The 17038-nt window shown below is 42.9% G+C and overlaps 1 protein-coding gene across 1 annotated transcript in view; it reads right to left on the reverse strand.

Annotated features, from left to right (window-relative positions):
• Positions 1–1626: 1626 nt before the first annotated feature.
• The window catches only part of LOC138972811 (monocarboxylate transporter 14-like), a gene marked incomplete at its 5' end in the record, with an annotated part of 18015 nt that continues 2603 nt past the window's right edge, over positions 1627–17038 (reverse strand). The window contains 7 exon segments of the mRNA XM_070345475.1: positions 1627–5699; positions 8311–8436; positions 9019–9198; positions 9960–10179; positions 10599–10825; positions 11774–12116; positions 13479–13729. Coding sequence (XP_070201576.1) covers positions 5542–5699; positions 8311–8436; positions 9019–9198; positions 9960–10179; positions 10599–10825; positions 11774–12116; positions 13479–13729 — 1505 coding nt within the window. The 3' untranslated portion in view covers positions 1627–5541.

Here is a 17038-nt window from a genome sequence, read left to right on the forward strand (position 1 = left end):
TGTGAGTTAAGAATAAAGTATTTAGCACAGTTTTTAAGTGTTGGTGATCAGTGGGGCAGTATGATTACATCACGAAGCGTCCCGGTACCGAAGCGTCCCGGTACCGAAGCGTCCCGGTACCGAAGCGTCCCGGTGCCGAAGCGTCCCGGTATCAGTCACCACGCACATCCTCGGCTCGCATGCCAATGTATTTATATAGCAAAGGGAATGCCTGTAATTCACAGAGAGCAATCACTTGGTCTTAAACGTGCACAAGACAAAAACTTTCATACTGGGGGAGCGAGCCAGTCTGAAGAGTACTCGGGTCCAGCGCGAGCGTTTTTTATTACCCAAATGAACCCAAACAAACCCAAATTAACCCAAATGATACAATTTAAAAGTCGGAGGCAGAACTGAAAAGACTTTTTCCGACGCTCACGCTTAGTGAAGCCAGAAAGCGTGTGTGATAATATCCCTCTTGTGAACGGAAACCTACGGACTTTTCCCCCGAACTTGTCCACACGGGTACAGTATTTCTAAATTGGTGTGTAGTACAGATCTAAAGTAAAGTTGGGGAAAAGTTGGACAAAAAGTGATTTTTTTTTTACCGAAAGCAAATCAAGGTCTGTGCAAAATTACAAAAATCAGTGAAGTCAAGGTCAAATCAAGGTCAAGATTAAATTTTAAAAAAATAAATATGGTTAGTCAAGTCAAGGTCAAATCAAGGTCATTCAAGGTTTAAAAAAAAGAAAAAAGTCGAAGTCCTGTGACGCGTTATAGTGGGACGCTTCGGTACCGGAACGCTTTGGTACCGGGACGCTTCGGTACCGGGACGCTTTGGTACCGGGACGCTTCGGTACCGGGACGCTTTGGTACCGGGACGCTTCGGGGTGTCCCCGGTCTCGATTACCATGTTTAAAAAACAAGACACAGAAACAATTGTAGATTTAGCAAAGTTTTTGTTTTTTGCATTTCAGTTAAGATTGTCAACTCCGCCTGGACGCACCCTAAAGGTCTTTCAGCCGGTCCCAAGCCCGGATAAAGGAGGAGGGTTGGGCGTGGGGTTAGCAACTCCACCCCGCCAAAAAACAACTTGCTACAGAAACCGCTGCGGCCCTATGCTCCACAGGGAGTCTACAGGAATAAGTCAAGTAAGATTGTCAATGTTAAATAATGAGGATTAATTGTCGCTGAAGGTTTTGTTGTTGCTGTATTTATTGTTCGGTTGTATGTATATATTAGACAACATTGATGTGCAAGATAATTGATAGAGGAAAACTTGGAACAAACCACTGTGTATTTTGCATACGTTTAAATATCATGTTTTCTATTTTTTCCTGTGATTCATGTGTACCCCCATTGAAAGGGGCTGTAGGCCCATATTCAATTAAACTGTGTCAGTGTCAGTGTCAGTGTCTGTGCGGTTGTGTCAGTGTGCATTTGGATCATGCGCACATCACTGTCTGTCAAATGCACACAGACACAGAGCTGTGTACACACAAACACCTACCAACCACGCACACACGCATACACGCGCGCGAACACACACACACTTACACACACACACACACACACACACACACACACACACACACACACACACACACACACACACACACACACACACATGGGTATTTGCACACACAATTACTTTCAAGCTTCACGTTTATTTATGTAACATCACATATTAGAGCCAAACAGGATACACATAATTATCGTCAGTGTTAGATAAAAGTTACATTATTGTTTTGTGTAACAAAAAGATTAAATCCGTGAAATATACAAAACACTTTTAATTGAAAGCAAATAGCACACACAATGCAATACAATGTAGATGAATCTGAAAATGCGGATCAGGATTAATAACGAAAAACGAAATGTTTACGCAAAATACCAGTGCAACACGGTAACTGGCGATCAAACTAAGGATTTCACTGACCATAGTAAAAAAAAAAATCACACAAACAAAGAACAAACAAAATGACAACCAACCAACCAAACAAACAAACTGCCATCAAAAAATTATACACTGTTCACACCAAAAAGCTAAACATGCAAAATATTTAATCACAAAGTTGTTTGAAAAAAATGAGCATGTTACCAATTCAGCGAGCAAACATATCAATACTTCAAACTCTGACATTTCCTATCAAGTATATTAAGCATCGGAATATTTCTTGTTTAGATATAATTGAAGAAACACCCTGTGAATCATTTATACACTCATCATGCCAAAAAGCTATCGTACAATCACAAACTTGCTTCAAATAAAACGAGCATGTAAGATAAATGCTTCAAATGCACTGGTACATCAAACATATCCAAATTATAGGTCTTGTTGAGCTATAACATACACTGAAATTCGCCGTGAACTGACCATTAATTTGCTGTTCATGCCACACGTTAGCCAACTTTCTTTCTTTATTTGGTGTTTAACGTCGTTTTCAACCATTCAAGGTTATATCGCGACGGATGGAAGGGGGGAGATGGGATAGAGCCACTTGTCAATTGGTTCTTGTTCACAAAAGCACTATTCAAAAATTTGCTCCAGAGGCTTGCAACGTAGTACAATATAATTATTACCTTACTGGGAGAATGCAAGTTTCCAGTACTAAAGACTTAACATTTCTTACATACTGCTTGACGAAAATCTTTACAAACATTGACTATATTCTATACAAGAAACACTTAACAAGGGTAAAAGGAGAAACAGAATCCGTTAGTCGCCTCTTACGACATGCTGGGGAGCATCGGGTAAATTCTTTCTCGTCTCAACCAATATGGGACTCCCCCTAACCCGCGGGGGGCACGTTAGCCAACATACAATCACAAACATCTTTAAAATATAATTGAGCGTCTGACAAATGAGCAACTGTTTTAGACGCGCATCGCGCAGTACATTTTTAACCTTGTAGTTCACGGCATCTGACTTAATAAATCAAGCCCCCCAAAAGTAAAATGAGTTTGTGTAGCGACTCTCTTTTGAACATATAGAGCGAAGAGCTTATCTGACTCATTCTGTACCTCTCCATAAAATCTTCGTCATTTTTTTACGGAGACTGTGTGAAGTACTATAAGTAAATTAACTTATGTACAGTACATCATGCAACAAGAAAGAGAAAACTAAGTTATTTTGTGTAGCGAAGCTGTTTTGGACCTACAAGAGCAACATGCTTATATTATTCATTATATATACCTCCCAATGAATCCTTTGTAATTTTTCGACGGAGACTGTATAAAATCCTATAAGGATAGTAACTTAACACAGTGCACACCAAGACACAAAATCAAAAGTATTTTGTGTGGGGAGCTCGTTAAAGGCAGAGTAAGCCTCCCGTAAACCATCACAGATACGGTCAGGCTTTTACACACAGTACAAACACCATTTCATTTAAACACTCACCAATTGAGAACATCCTAGGTGCCCTCCGTAAAGAGCGAACAATTTTCAAAGAATTTATTTTTGCGTGGTTTATCTTACCCCTGAGCCATCGTGAACCCGTGTGATCCAGTTTTCCCTTTTCACAATGCAGTCGTCATAGTTAGTCATTTGAATGCGACTCGACGTGAGCTTATCTACAATAGCACGTTTTTTTTATGCACGAAACAACGGCTGTGGTTCACAAGAACTCTAGCGATGGCTTTTGACTGTTGAGAGGAACGGCGATTTGCACTGATAAACCGGCCGTCGTCTGCTACGACCCTTGCGTGACCCTGCTTCCGGGCTTTTCTTTTTTTAAACTTTCACAACTTCGAATTGTTCTGATCTTGTCTTGATGAAAAACGAATTCTTTTATGATTAAAGAATGTTTGTGTAACAAGCTGTCAATTTATTATTTAGATTTTAAAAGTTAGGTCTAGCGCAAAAACGAGGCGCCGTTGTTGTTAACGGAACAAGTCTACGAAAATAAATTCTTTGAAAATGTCTCACGCTCGACAGAAAGCAGCCAGGATGTTCCCGTTCGGTGAGCGTTCAAATGGAAGTATGCTTGTACTGTATTTAGACGCTCGGGGAGCTCTGTGATGGTTTACGGGAGGCTTACTGTGCCTTTAACTATTTAAACAAGAACATACTTATTTTATCAATGATACACCTCCCCATGAATTCTTCGTCATTTTTCGACGGAGACTGTATGACGTACTGAAAGGATATATAGAGAATACTACATGGCTTGCTGTGTCGTACCACATTTACACGAGTTTTTTTTTTTTTAATATTGAACTGCGAGCGAAAGCGAGCTGTTCACTATTTGAACAAGCAACGAGTGTAAATCTGGTACGATACAGCAAGCCATGTAGTATTCTGTTGATCCTACATACTGTACTTACGTGTATTTTACTGAAAATGTCTTGCAGTCGAGGCAGCTAAATTGAAGAGGCTTGTTTTGGAACCTCGATCTCTTCTAAAGCCTCGTGCAATCTATTACGTCAAAGCAAAGAAACGTCACTCTGAAAGTGTGGCGTGGCGTGCTAGTTCTAAAAAGTCATCGAGGGTAATTAGCGAGCGCAATTTTTTTCTATAATGACGTTTGTTTCGGTGATTTTGGCATCATAAGCAGTGGAAAAACAGGTCCCTGCCAGACTTGCTTGACATGACCTCATTTACATGATATACACACGTGTGATTTGAACGATTATTATCTCACGAGTGTCTCTCTCACGTATGTAGGATAAAAACGTATGTTCAGTGCATCTCCCAACCATCCATTGGGCTTCCAAACTGACGGACACGCATACAATCATCTAAGCAGTTAGGTGAACAACACCGTCATGGACTACAATTTGCTTGGCTCGTTTATATTTTCTTCGTTCATTCAATTCCAATGTAAAGAAGTCGGTCATGTCAGTGAGGATATGTCACAGTCTCATCTTTAGGACTGATGTTGTTGTCTTTCCAAATCACTTCCTCCTTTATATCACATCTTGAGTCAAATGCACAGTACAAAGTTACTTGTTGATTCACACATTTCTATGTTTGCATCTCATTCGTTTCCGTTCATGCTTTCATTGTGTCATTTAAGAATGCATTTATTGACTCATTAAACCATTCTCGCTCAGCTTTAATTATAGTTCATGTTCCTCCTAGATTCAAGCAGTCGTGCAAACGGGAAATGTACGACAGAAAAAAATAGCTTTTCTTACTCCAGATTCATAACAAAATCATCTCATTATACTCGAGAATCTCGCATACCAAAATGTCCAATGCCAACTTCAGAACAATTTCAAGTGTTAAACAATTGTAATATTGCATTCAAACCCTAATTACATCTTCACCCCTTAAGCATTCAGGAATCTATTACGCACGTATGAGTTCAAATTCTATTTTGCACTCAATAACAATTTCACCTTTAGCGTTTAGAAATCTCGCACACACATCCAAATCCAAATCCACCTTCATTACAATTTCACCTCTAGCGTTTAGAAATCTCGCACACACATCCAAATCCACCTTCATTACAATTTCACCTCTAAAGCATGATTTATGAATGTCCCATTTTCACCCACCAACAATTCTCATGTTTGAGTCCTTCTCCTTTCACAATTGGATTCTTTTTTCAAACATCAAGCCTTGCTGCCAAGGTCATAAGACGTGTTTTTAGGTTTATGGCCAGTGATGCATGGCGTATACAGGAGGAAGTGGAAAAACGATCCTGCAACGATTAAAGCGCCACCCACGTAAAACGCTAAGTTCACATCTTTGGTGGCGTCAATGATTGCTCCTGAAATGTAAAATAAATGGAGATTATTGTTAACGTTATGTTTCATAAAAAGACCATGCGCGAGTTAATAGTCAGACAAAAACAACTCAAAAGACAGGATAAGGATAAGATTTTATATAGTCCATGAGGGTAACCTCACAGAAATTCGGGCTGCTTTCTCCCTGGGGAAAGCGAGCTGCCATACAGTATACGGCGCTACCCATTTTTTTTTCCTGCATGCGTGTATTCATGTTTCCAAGCCCTGAGACTTAATGCCGTGTGAGATGGAATTTTTTACACTTTATTTCAAGTCACACGGGTATTTGGTGGACATTTTTATCTATGCCTATACAATTTTGCCAGGAAAGACCCTTTTGTCAATCGTGGGATCTTTAACGTGCACACCCCAATGTAGTGTACACGAAGGGACCTCGGTTTTTCGTCTCATCCGAAAGACTAGCACTTGAACCCACCACCTAGGTTAGGAAAGGGGGGAGAAAATTGCGGCCTGACCTGAACACGCAACCTCTCGCTTCCGAGCGCAAGTGCGTTACCACTCGGCCACGATTTCCGAATGAAAAAAAACCCAACTATGTCGTGTTTGTGTGGGTTTTAAAACAGTGAATACCTCTTGCTTTTAGTGAACACAATCCACGGACCGATCACTAGCGAGGGGTGCGTCTGAACCACGTCGACAAGGACCACGTGTGGATTATTTGTCTCACTAAAAGCAAGGGTATCTAATGTTGACAACCCATACAGTTATTTCTGAACATCGCCTATTAACTGAGGAATATTTGACCAATATCAAAGCCACGGAATTCTTCTTCTGATCAATGTATATAAATAGTACTATGCAACAGGATCAGACAAGGTTTGCATAGTTGAGGCCGAGTCTGGGTATTTCTGTTTCACATCTCTGCAAAGTAGGGTCGAGACTAAAAACCACAGAGGGCTGAACTCTCGTCTGGTTCAAATCGACTGAATGTCATGATGGTGGTGCATTTTCTACTCAGACATGTATGTGTATGAAGTAACATCAAACAAGAAATTCCTTCGAGGTAGGAAAAAAATCCCCGTTGGTCAAAGGGAAATAACCATTCTCACTGCACCCATTCTCACTGCCACCAACTGAGAAGGTTATTTCCCTTTGACCATGAATATGTTTCTCTATAAGTCCTTGTAGAATCTTAATCCACCAATAACTCCCTAACCGTGTGTTTGACTGGTCCCAATTTTTGTAAGGACCGTCTCAGGAATGTATAGAACCTGTTCACCAAGTTTGGTGACGATCGGTCCGTTCATTCTTGAGATCTATATGCGAACACAAACACACAAACACACAAACACACAAACAAACAAACAAACACATCGACCGAAACCTATACACACCCCTATACCGGGGGTGTAATAAAAACTCCGTACTCCTTTCAAGCTTTATATCGCTGTGTATAAACTGTCATGTTGGGTTCTTATCACCGGGCAACCGACTTAAACAAAGAAGGGCCGGGAACCCTGGCACTTTTGACTAAAGCATGGATCGTGTTTGTCTCCCTTAGAATTGTTGAAGTGTCGTATAGCGTCCCACTATTTAAAACGTTTCACATCACAGGTGTTTTACAACTCAAGGTTTTTTATTTCCAAACATCGTCTATTGGTCTCGCATGACCCCGTTCGATCTGGAGATAAGAAAGAAGAAAGAAACCATCCTCAAACAAAATAAAAAGAAGCAAAGAAAGAAGAAGAAACAAGTCGCGTAAGGCGATATTACTACATTTATTCAAGCTGTGGAACTCACAGAATGAAACTGAACGCACTGCATTTTTTCACAATGACCGTAGTCCGCCGCTTGTGCAAAACGGAGTGAAACTGACGAGCCTGTTCAGCGCGGTAGTGGTTTCGCTGTGCTGCATAGCACGCTTGTCTGTACCTCTCTTCGTTTTAACTTTGTGAGCGTGTTTTTAATCCAAACATATCATATATATATGTTTTTGGAATCAGGAACCGACAAGGAATAAGATGAAGTTATTTTTAAATCGATTTCGGAAATTTAATTTTGATCATAATGTTTATATTTTTAATTTTCAGAGCTTGTTTTTAATCCAAATATAACATATTTATATGTTTTTGGAATCAGGAAATGATGTAGAATAAGATGAACGTAAATTGGGATCGTTTTATATAAAATAAAGAAAATTACAATTTTCAGATTTTTAATGACCAAAGTCATTAATTAATTGTTAAGCCACCAAGCTGAAATGCAATACCGAAGTCTGGCCTTCGTCGAAGAGTGCTTGGCCAAAATTTCAATCAATTTGATTGAAAAATGAGGGTGTGACAGTGCCGCCTCAACTTTTACAAAAAGTCGGATATGACGTCATCAAAAGTATTTATCGAAAAAAAGAAAAAAAGTCCGGGGATATCATTCCCAGGAACTCTCATGTCAAATTTCATAAAGATCGGTCCAGTACTTTGGTCTGAATCGCTCTGCACACACACACGCACAGACAGACAGACAGACACACACATATGTTAAAACATTTAGTCAAAACTTGAAAGACGCAAAGAGAGCAGAAAGATGAAAGACGCAAAGAAAGAAGCAAAGGAAGAAGGAAGAATGAAGCCAACCCACCTGCCAAGGGGGAACCAGCACAGGAAGACACGCCGCGGGCCAGAGTCAGGAAGCCAAAGGCGTTGGTCAGCTGTTCTATCCCCAGCATCTCACACAGCAAGATAGAGCTCAGAGAGATGTAGGCCGCTGAAAATAGAAAGGTCGTGAGTTGAAGATGTAATCAGAGGGTGAAAAGTATGCCAAGATTTAGTTTTCAAGAAAATGGATTTTCCTCTTACTGAAAATTGGACCAAGACTCGAACTGACAGCCCACTTTGTGAACATCATTGGGCAATAGACACAACCGTCATCGAACGCTGAAGAAGAAGAAGTGGACCAGTAGGGAACATTTCTATGGGAGAGGTGTGAGGTCCAGTTTGGCGCGGGAGGGAGTGTGATCGGGAGCACACTTTTCAGTCTGGCAGACAAACTAACACAATAGCAAAAGTCTATAACCACCACTCACCCTCAGTCCACACCCCGTCCTCATCAACCACTCGGCATTGCGCTTAATCTCCATTCCCTGCCATCCCAATATTTTCCTTGGTCTTATTTTATTCTTGTTTAAAGGCAGATGCACGATGTCTGCTCTTATCGATTTTCAAAATTTGATGTTACAATTCAATTTCAATTTCTATTTCTTTTTTTCCATTGTCTTCTGGTCTTTCTCTTTGGGGTATGCTTATGGCACCAATGACGTCCCTTCCATACTTGCATCGCCATACTTACCGACGCAGAGGCCGAAGATGGCAGCGATGAAGCAGAGCAGGTAGTAGTTTTCACAGAAGGGGGTGACGAAGGTAGCGATGCCACAGACCAACATGGCAATATTGTTGATGAGCAGCGAGTCAATTTTGTTCAGGTTGGCCAACACCCCTGTGAACACCCGACCCACTGTGTTGGTGATACCTGTAACAGACACACGGCAACGTAGTAAGCACTCTGCCTTCAGCATGACCAGAAACCGAAACTTTCTTCAAAACAAACACAGTAGGCACGTACAATCTGGACTTCGGCCAAACAAATCACACTCGTGCCCCAGACATCACAACGACACGAACTCACCAATAATGGAAAGCAGAAAGGCAGCTTTGTTCTCAGCTATGCCCAGGGCCATCAATCAATCAATCAATCAATGAGTCTTATATCGCGCATATTCCGTGGGTACAGTTCTAGGCGCTCTGCAGTGATGCCGTGTGAGATGAAATTTTATTCGGCCAGTAGATTGCAGCCATTTCGGCGCATATTTACCTTTCACGGCCTATTATTCCAAGTCACACGGGTATAGGTAGACAATTATTAACTGTGCCTAAGCAATTTTGCCAGGAAAGACCCTTTTGTCAATCGTGGGATCTTTAACGTGCACACCCAATGTAGTGTACACGGGGGGAGGTTCGGACACCGAAGAGAGTCTGCACACAAAGTTGACTCTGTGAAATAAATTTCCGCCGAACCTGGGATCGAACTCACGCTGACAGCGGCCAACTGAATACAAATCCAGCGCGCTACCAACTGAGCTATATCCCCGCCCCGGCCATGGCTTTCTCGGGCATGAAGACAAAGAGCACACCAACTCACCAATAATGGAAAGCAGAAAGGCAGCTTTGTTCTCAGCTATGCCCAGGGCCATGGCTTTCTCGGGCATGAAGACAAAGAGCACACCAACTCACCAATAATGGAAAGCAGAAAGGCAGCTTTGTTCTCAGCTATGCCCAGGGCCATGGCTTTCTCGGGCATGAAGACAAAGGGCACGTAGAATCCCAGCATGGCGAAGACGTTCCCGATGAGGATGAAGACGTAGGCCTTGTTCTTCAAAATAGTGAAGTCCAACATCTGAAGAAGGGTGTCTCTGGCGGACTCCGGTAGGCACGAGCACAATCTTTCTTCTGCCTGAACAAAGAACCACGAACATGTGACTTTTATGTGTGACTCTTGCAATTCTATGATTCGCCTCGGTTCCTTGACATACGTTGTGGAATAAGATTCATTAAGACCACATCCATCCACCACTTATCTCTGTCCCTCTGTCCCTCTCTCTCTCTCTCTCTCTCTCTCTCTCTCTCTCTCTCTCTCTCTCTCTCTCTCTCTCTCTCTCTCTCTCTCTCTCTCTGTTAATCTCGCTCTCTCTCTCCCTCTCTCTTTCTTTCTCTCTCTCTATTCCCATTTCTCATCGTCCTCTCTTACTTCAATTGGCAAAAGGATGACTACAATTTTCTCTCTCTACTCCTCCACCACCGCTCCTCACAGCCCCCCACCCAACTAAAATGACAAGCGCTGCAAGTTATCGACTTCCCCATCCAACAACTCACCTCAGAAATGGCAGAGCGATGACTTCGGCCGCTGCGGATACTGAACGCGCTTCTAATGTGCGGCGACGACACGATGTGGTCAGGGATGTGGAGCACGCTGCCGCTGACCAGCATGTCTCGCCTGGACACGTGCGTGTGAGTGGACGCTCGGACACGGTTCAGCTGGGCGTCCGACACTCCGATGTAGCTCAGACCGATAGGCGCTATGGCTTTCTTGGCCGGCGTCTCTGAAATAAGAAATGAGGATCAGCCTACAGACCACGTCCGACGGTCCAATGTAGCTCAGACCGATAGGCGCTATGGCTTTCTTGGCCGGCGTCTCTGAAATAAGACATGAGGATCAGCCTACAGACCACGTCCGACACTCCGACCAAAAGGGACTATTGCCTTCTTTGGCGGCGTCTCTGAAATAGGACATTAACGCTCATGAGAGATCTGTCTACACCTTTTATAATTAGGGACAGTGTTGTTCCCCGACACAGAAGACAGTTGGTCAGTCGAACCTGGATTAAAATATGTCCTGACCACACACAAATCGTTGTGCCAAAACGTGTTCTACTTGACAAAGCTATCGGACATTCGACAGGCCTGGGAACAAAAATAATGTGAATGACCGAAGACCGAGGTCTGGGAACAACACTGCATGTAATAAGACTAATCCTGTACTAGGACAAGCGTGGAGGGATGGTCCTATTCCAGGTGAAGCTTGGGCAGGCTCGAGAAGGAACCTCTTCGCTCACCTCTGCACCGGCACGGTTGGCCTAGTGGTAAAGGCGTCCGCCTCGTGATCGGGAGGTCGTGGGTTCGAACCCCGGCCGGGTCATACCTAAGACTTTAAAATTGGCAATCTAGTGGCTGCTCCGCCTGGCGTCTGGCAGTATGGGGTTAGTGCTAGGACTGGTTGGTCCGGTGTCAGAATAATGTGACTGGGTGAGACATGAAGCCTGTGCTGCGACTTCTGTCTTGTGTGTGGCGCACGTTATATGTCAAAGCAGCACCGCCCTGATATGGCCCTTCGTGGTCGGCTGGGCGTTAAGCAAACAAACAAAAAAGCTCACCTCTGCAAGAAAATGTCGTTTTAAAGAGATTAAGGTAAAAACAAATATGAACACAAAATGATCAAAGGATCACAATATACACACCAGTGATACAAGCTTTGACCCAAGCATACTCACCAAGATGGACCGGCTGCTTCCCGACATGACGCAGACGAAGCCTGTCGGTGGGATCCAAGGTGTTAGACCGTTGTCTGGGCGGGAGACCGGTCATGTGTGCCTTGGGCTCTCTCGTGGAAGAGAACACCATGTTAGGCACCGAAGAAAACGCGAACTGACCCGTCGTGTCTGTCGGGCTTTGGCTGTCTAACACCTGAATTGCCGGAGTCTTTCTGCCCTTTTTGGGTTTACTTTCCGGTTTGTTGTCGTCATTTCCGGTGGTGTGGTTGACGAGGGGTGCTGTGACGTCTGAGGCTTTTGGCGCTGTCCCGTTGCTGTCCAGTTTGTCGCTGATGTTCTGCTCCTGCGGAAATTTCATTTTTATTTCATTTTCATTACTTTATTGTCCCTTAGCTGGGAAATTCGGGTCGCTTCCTCCCAGTGGAAGAGTCGCGCTACCCAGTTGTCTGCGTGTTTAGCTGTAATCAGTCACCTGCACTGATGGCAGAATGACCGAGGTCTTTTACGTGCCACAGTGGTGACACGGGGGCGGAACATGAATACCGTCTCTGAGTCTGTACATAAAGTTGACCCGTGTCCGTCCCGGCCCGGATTTGAACCTGCGATCCTAGGATCACAAGTCCAGTGCTCTACCAACTGTCGAGCTACCGGGCCCCGGCAGCGGGAGAGACGATGAGGCATTACCGTTAGATGGTAGGAGTGCCATGACATCGACCTAACACTCCGAACTTCACGGTGTCGTCCTTCCTGCTGACACAATTGTGTTTACTGCCATAACTATACGTTAGGCTTGTATCAGGGAGAAGAAAATGCTGTCAACTTTTGCACGTGAAACGATTCAACAGCCTCGCTTCTGTTTGTGCAGAGTGGGGATTTTATTGTGAATAAACCTTTTCGCTATCCGACCAGCTCATTCTTGTACTACCCCCCGCGGGTTAGGGGGAAGAATTTAACCGATGCTCCCCAGCATGTCGTAAGAGGCGACTAACGGATTCTGTTTCTCCTTTTACCCTTGTTAAGTGTTTCTTGTATAGAATATAGTCAATGTTTGTAAAGATTTTAGTCAAGCAGTATGTAAGAAATGTTAAGTCCTTTGTACTGGAAACTTGCATTCTCCCAGTAAGGTCATATATTGTACTACGTTGCAAGCCCCTGGAGCAATTTTTTTATTAGTGCTTTTGTGAACAAGAAACAATTAACAAGTGGCTCTATCCCATCATTCTCCCCCCCTTTCCCCGTCGCGATATAACCTTCGTGGTTGAAAACGACGTTAAACACCAAATAAAGAAATAAATTCTTATACTTCCAAAGTCACGAGAACTTCGAACATCGGCCTTTGCAGCTCTTGCTAGCCGTACAACATGCTTTACTATGTTTTGAAGTTTGCGAGAGTTTGGAATAGCGATAGGGTTCTACTATAATAGCAGATTGACGTTGGCGACAGTTACAAAACTGATTCGAGAAAACAGTACAACAACAATACAATAACAATACAATACAAAACACCACCACCACCACCACCACCACTAACAACAACAACAACAACAACAACAACAAACACCACCAACACCAACAACAACGACAACACCACAAACACCACCGACACCAACAACAACAAACACCACCCCCAACAACAACAACAACAAACACCACTAACAACAACGACAACACCACCAACAACAACAACAACAACAACAAACAATACCTGAACCCCAGGGGCAGGGAGGGGTCTCATCAGCGCCCCACAGATTGCGCCGTTGAAGACAATTCCCGCCATGATGAGTAGCGTCCCCTTGTAGCCAAACTCGTGCAGCAGAAGGTCTGAGAGCGGCGCCATGATGAAGACGCCGATGCCAGAACCACACACCGCAATGCCTGTGGCCAGGGCTCTCTTCTCCTCGAAGTAGTACCCCACGATCACGATGGCTGGCAGATACATCATACCGAACCCAAACCCTGAAAATAGTCAATGAAATAACAGCATTCAGAAGTATAAAAAAAAATCCAAAATCAAGGATTGGTTGGTTATAATTTGTTTATATATGTTACAGTTAATCTGTGAAACCAGGGAATACGTGTATTAACTAGGTAATATATGAATTAACTGACGGAAAAAACAGTTAATTCATGTATTACCTAAAATAGTTTAGTTAATACACGTATTCCCTGGTTTCACAGATTAACTGTAAGATATATATGTTACAGGCATTAAGTGAAACCAGGCATTACGCGTAATGCCTGAAATGTTCAGGCATTACGCGTAATGCCTGTGACCACTAGGCATTACACGTAATGCCTAAAAATACCAGGCATTACGTGTAATGCCTGAAAATCATTGTCAGGCATTACACGTAATGCCTGAAACCTGTTACAGGCATTAAGTGAAACCAGGCATTACGTGTAATTCCTGAATATCGTTTGATAGAATCGGTCGAACAACAACACCTTTGACTCTCGCTCGTTTCTTCTTCTTTTGACACTCTGCGCACAAAGATTTGTAAAGTGGGGTTCACGTAGGACAGGGTCCAGATTGCATTCATCTTGCTAAAACAACAACAACATGTCAATGTACCCGAGCGCTACATTCAAACTACTAAAGATCGTGAACAACTTACGTCGAATAATAATAACAACTCTCCCTTATGAGAAAAAAACCCCGTTTACACAGTGTTTCTCAAGCAAACATTAATAATAATTTGATATCGTAGCTTATTTAACAGCCCCGGTATGTGAGATAACACAACACAATTTTCTTATTAGCTGTTTTTGTTCCAGCAAGAACGATACAGTCAGTGTACTAAGCCTTTTTTACATTTAGTCAAGTTTTGAAGCGTAATTTTGAGAGTCAAATTTCAGGCATAACGTGTAATGCCTGGTATTTTTAGGCATTACGTATAATGCCTAGTGGTCTCAGGCATTACGCGTAATGCCTGAACATTTCAGGCATTACGCGTAATGCCTGGTTTCACTTAATGCCTGTAACATATACATCATGCCGAATCCAAACCCTGAAATGAAACACTGAGGATGAAAGTCGCTTGTTTATTTCAATGCTTGCTATTCTCTCAGGTGCCAGGAGAATGGTTCCGAATTACTCTCACTTACTCTATCATACATGTCGAGAGTTTACTTCCCTTTGTTCATTAGAAATACTCAAACCCTGAAAACATTAAAAGAAAAATCTAAATAATTCAGAAAAAAATCACAAATTAAGGATTGGTTATTGGTAGGTTTTTTTCTTCTTCTTTATCGTCCCAACAGCTTATAATGCTATCCGGGACAGGTACAAGTTAATCTCCTTTCTCAGTTTGCATGGTAGTAGCCATGCTCCAAAATCAAGGAATCAAGGACTAAGCTATATATATAGGGAAGTTAATGGAACGCATAGGCCTACTTATGAAACATTCTAAAAATTCTATAAACCAGTCACAAAAACATGTTTGTTTGTTTGCTTAACGCCCAGCCGACCACGAAGGGCCATATCAGGGCGGTGCTGCTTTGACATATAACGTGCGCCACACACAAGACAGAAGTCGCAGCACAGGCTTCATGTCTCACCCAGTCACATTATTCTGACACCGGACCAACCAGTCCTAGCACTAACCCCATAATGCCAGACGCCAGGCGGAGCAGCCACTAGATTGCCAATTTTAAAGTCTTAGGTATGACCCGGCCGGGGTTCGAACCCTTAACCTCCCGATCACTGGGCGGACGCCTTACCACTAGGCCAACCGTGCCGGTCTCACAAAAACATGTCCATGTTTAGTTTGTCTGCAAACGTTTTACTGACGAACCGGTTTTTTTCCGTTTGTTTCTTTGTTTGTTTGTTTTGTTTTTATTCCTGGAAAATATAAGCCTAGTGTGTGAATCAACTGTGACGGGTGCAACGGCCAAGTGGACAAAACTCCGGCCTCCCATGCGCAAGGTTGTATGTTCGAATCTCGGTCGCGCCGGGGGAGGTTAAGGGTGGAGATTTTCCGATCTCTCGGGTCAACTTATCAAATATTCAGATGATACAGCGCTAGAAGATCTCTCCAATAGTGACGCAACTTACTTTGCAGAAGTAGAACGTTTCAACGCCTGGTGTAAAGACAACTTTTTAGACCTAAATGTGACAAAGACCAAAGATCTTCTGATAGACTTTAGAAGAAACCCTGCCCCTGTCCTTGACCTGATGATTGATGGTGTGACTGTTGAGCGTGTGACTGAATATAAGTATCTTGGCACAGTTATCGATGATAAGCTGTCCTTCAATGCAAACACCACCCTCATACAAAAAAAATGTCAGTCACGCATCTACTGCCTTCAGAAACTTAGGAAGTTGAATGTGAACCCTTCTATCTTTCAAACTTTCTACCGCTCTTTTATCGAGTCTGTCATCACTTTTGGTTTTGTGTCCTGGTATGGAGGTCTGAGTGTAAAGAACAGGAATGTCTTAGTACGAATGGTAAATGTCAGTAGCAAGGTGATTGGCAGGCAGCAAGCAAGTGTGGAGTCCCTGTATGAAAAGCGTGTGGTGAGAAAGAGTAGGCGGATAGCTTCAGATAGGTCCCATGTCCTTGCCCACCTCTATGAACTCCTTTCAGGCTGCAAAACAGCTTCATCCCCAAATCCATCACCCTTGGCAACATGTAAACACATCCACATACCCGACTCAGCCCCTCTTCTGCTAGTGCAACCAGTAGTAATGTACATGTATGTATTGGTTTTATGTACGTCCGTATTTTTTCTGTGATATATTGTATGCTATGATTTTTTTTTTTAAATGATGTTTAGCCATAGTCCATTATACGCGTAGGTGTGCGAGAATATGTAAGCGCAGTGCTTTAAAGATGCCCATGTGGGAATGTGTAAGTGGGCGTAGTCGAATGTCCATGTGGGAATGTGTAAGTGGAGCATATAAGAATGCCCATGTGTGAATATGTAAGTGGAGCGTATAAGAATGTGTAAGTGGAGCGTGGTCGAATGTCCATGTGTGAATGGGTAAGTTGAGCGTATAAGAATGTCCATGTGTGCGATGTGTAAGTGAGACATGGATGTGTTCATGACTGAATGCGTAAGCACAATGCAAGGAATGGCCAGAAAGGTATGTGGGAGGTGTGTTTATAACCTGCCCTGTTATATAGTGCTATATGTCTTATGTAAAAGCAATGTCCTGTTTGTATTATTGTTATGTACCACGCCTAAATTTCTCTACGAGATAATAAAGTATTCTTATTCTTATTCTTATTCTTAACTTATATGCAGACCTGCTAGTGCTTATCC

The sequence above is a fragment of the Littorina saxatilis genome, linkage group LG8 (genome assembly GCF_037325665.1).
Source record: "Littorina saxatilis isolate snail1 linkage group LG8, US_GU_Lsax_2.0, whole genome shotgun sequence".
Lineage (NCBI taxonomy): Eukaryota > Metazoa > Mollusca > Gastropoda > Littorinimorpha > Littorinidae > Littorina > Littorina saxatilis.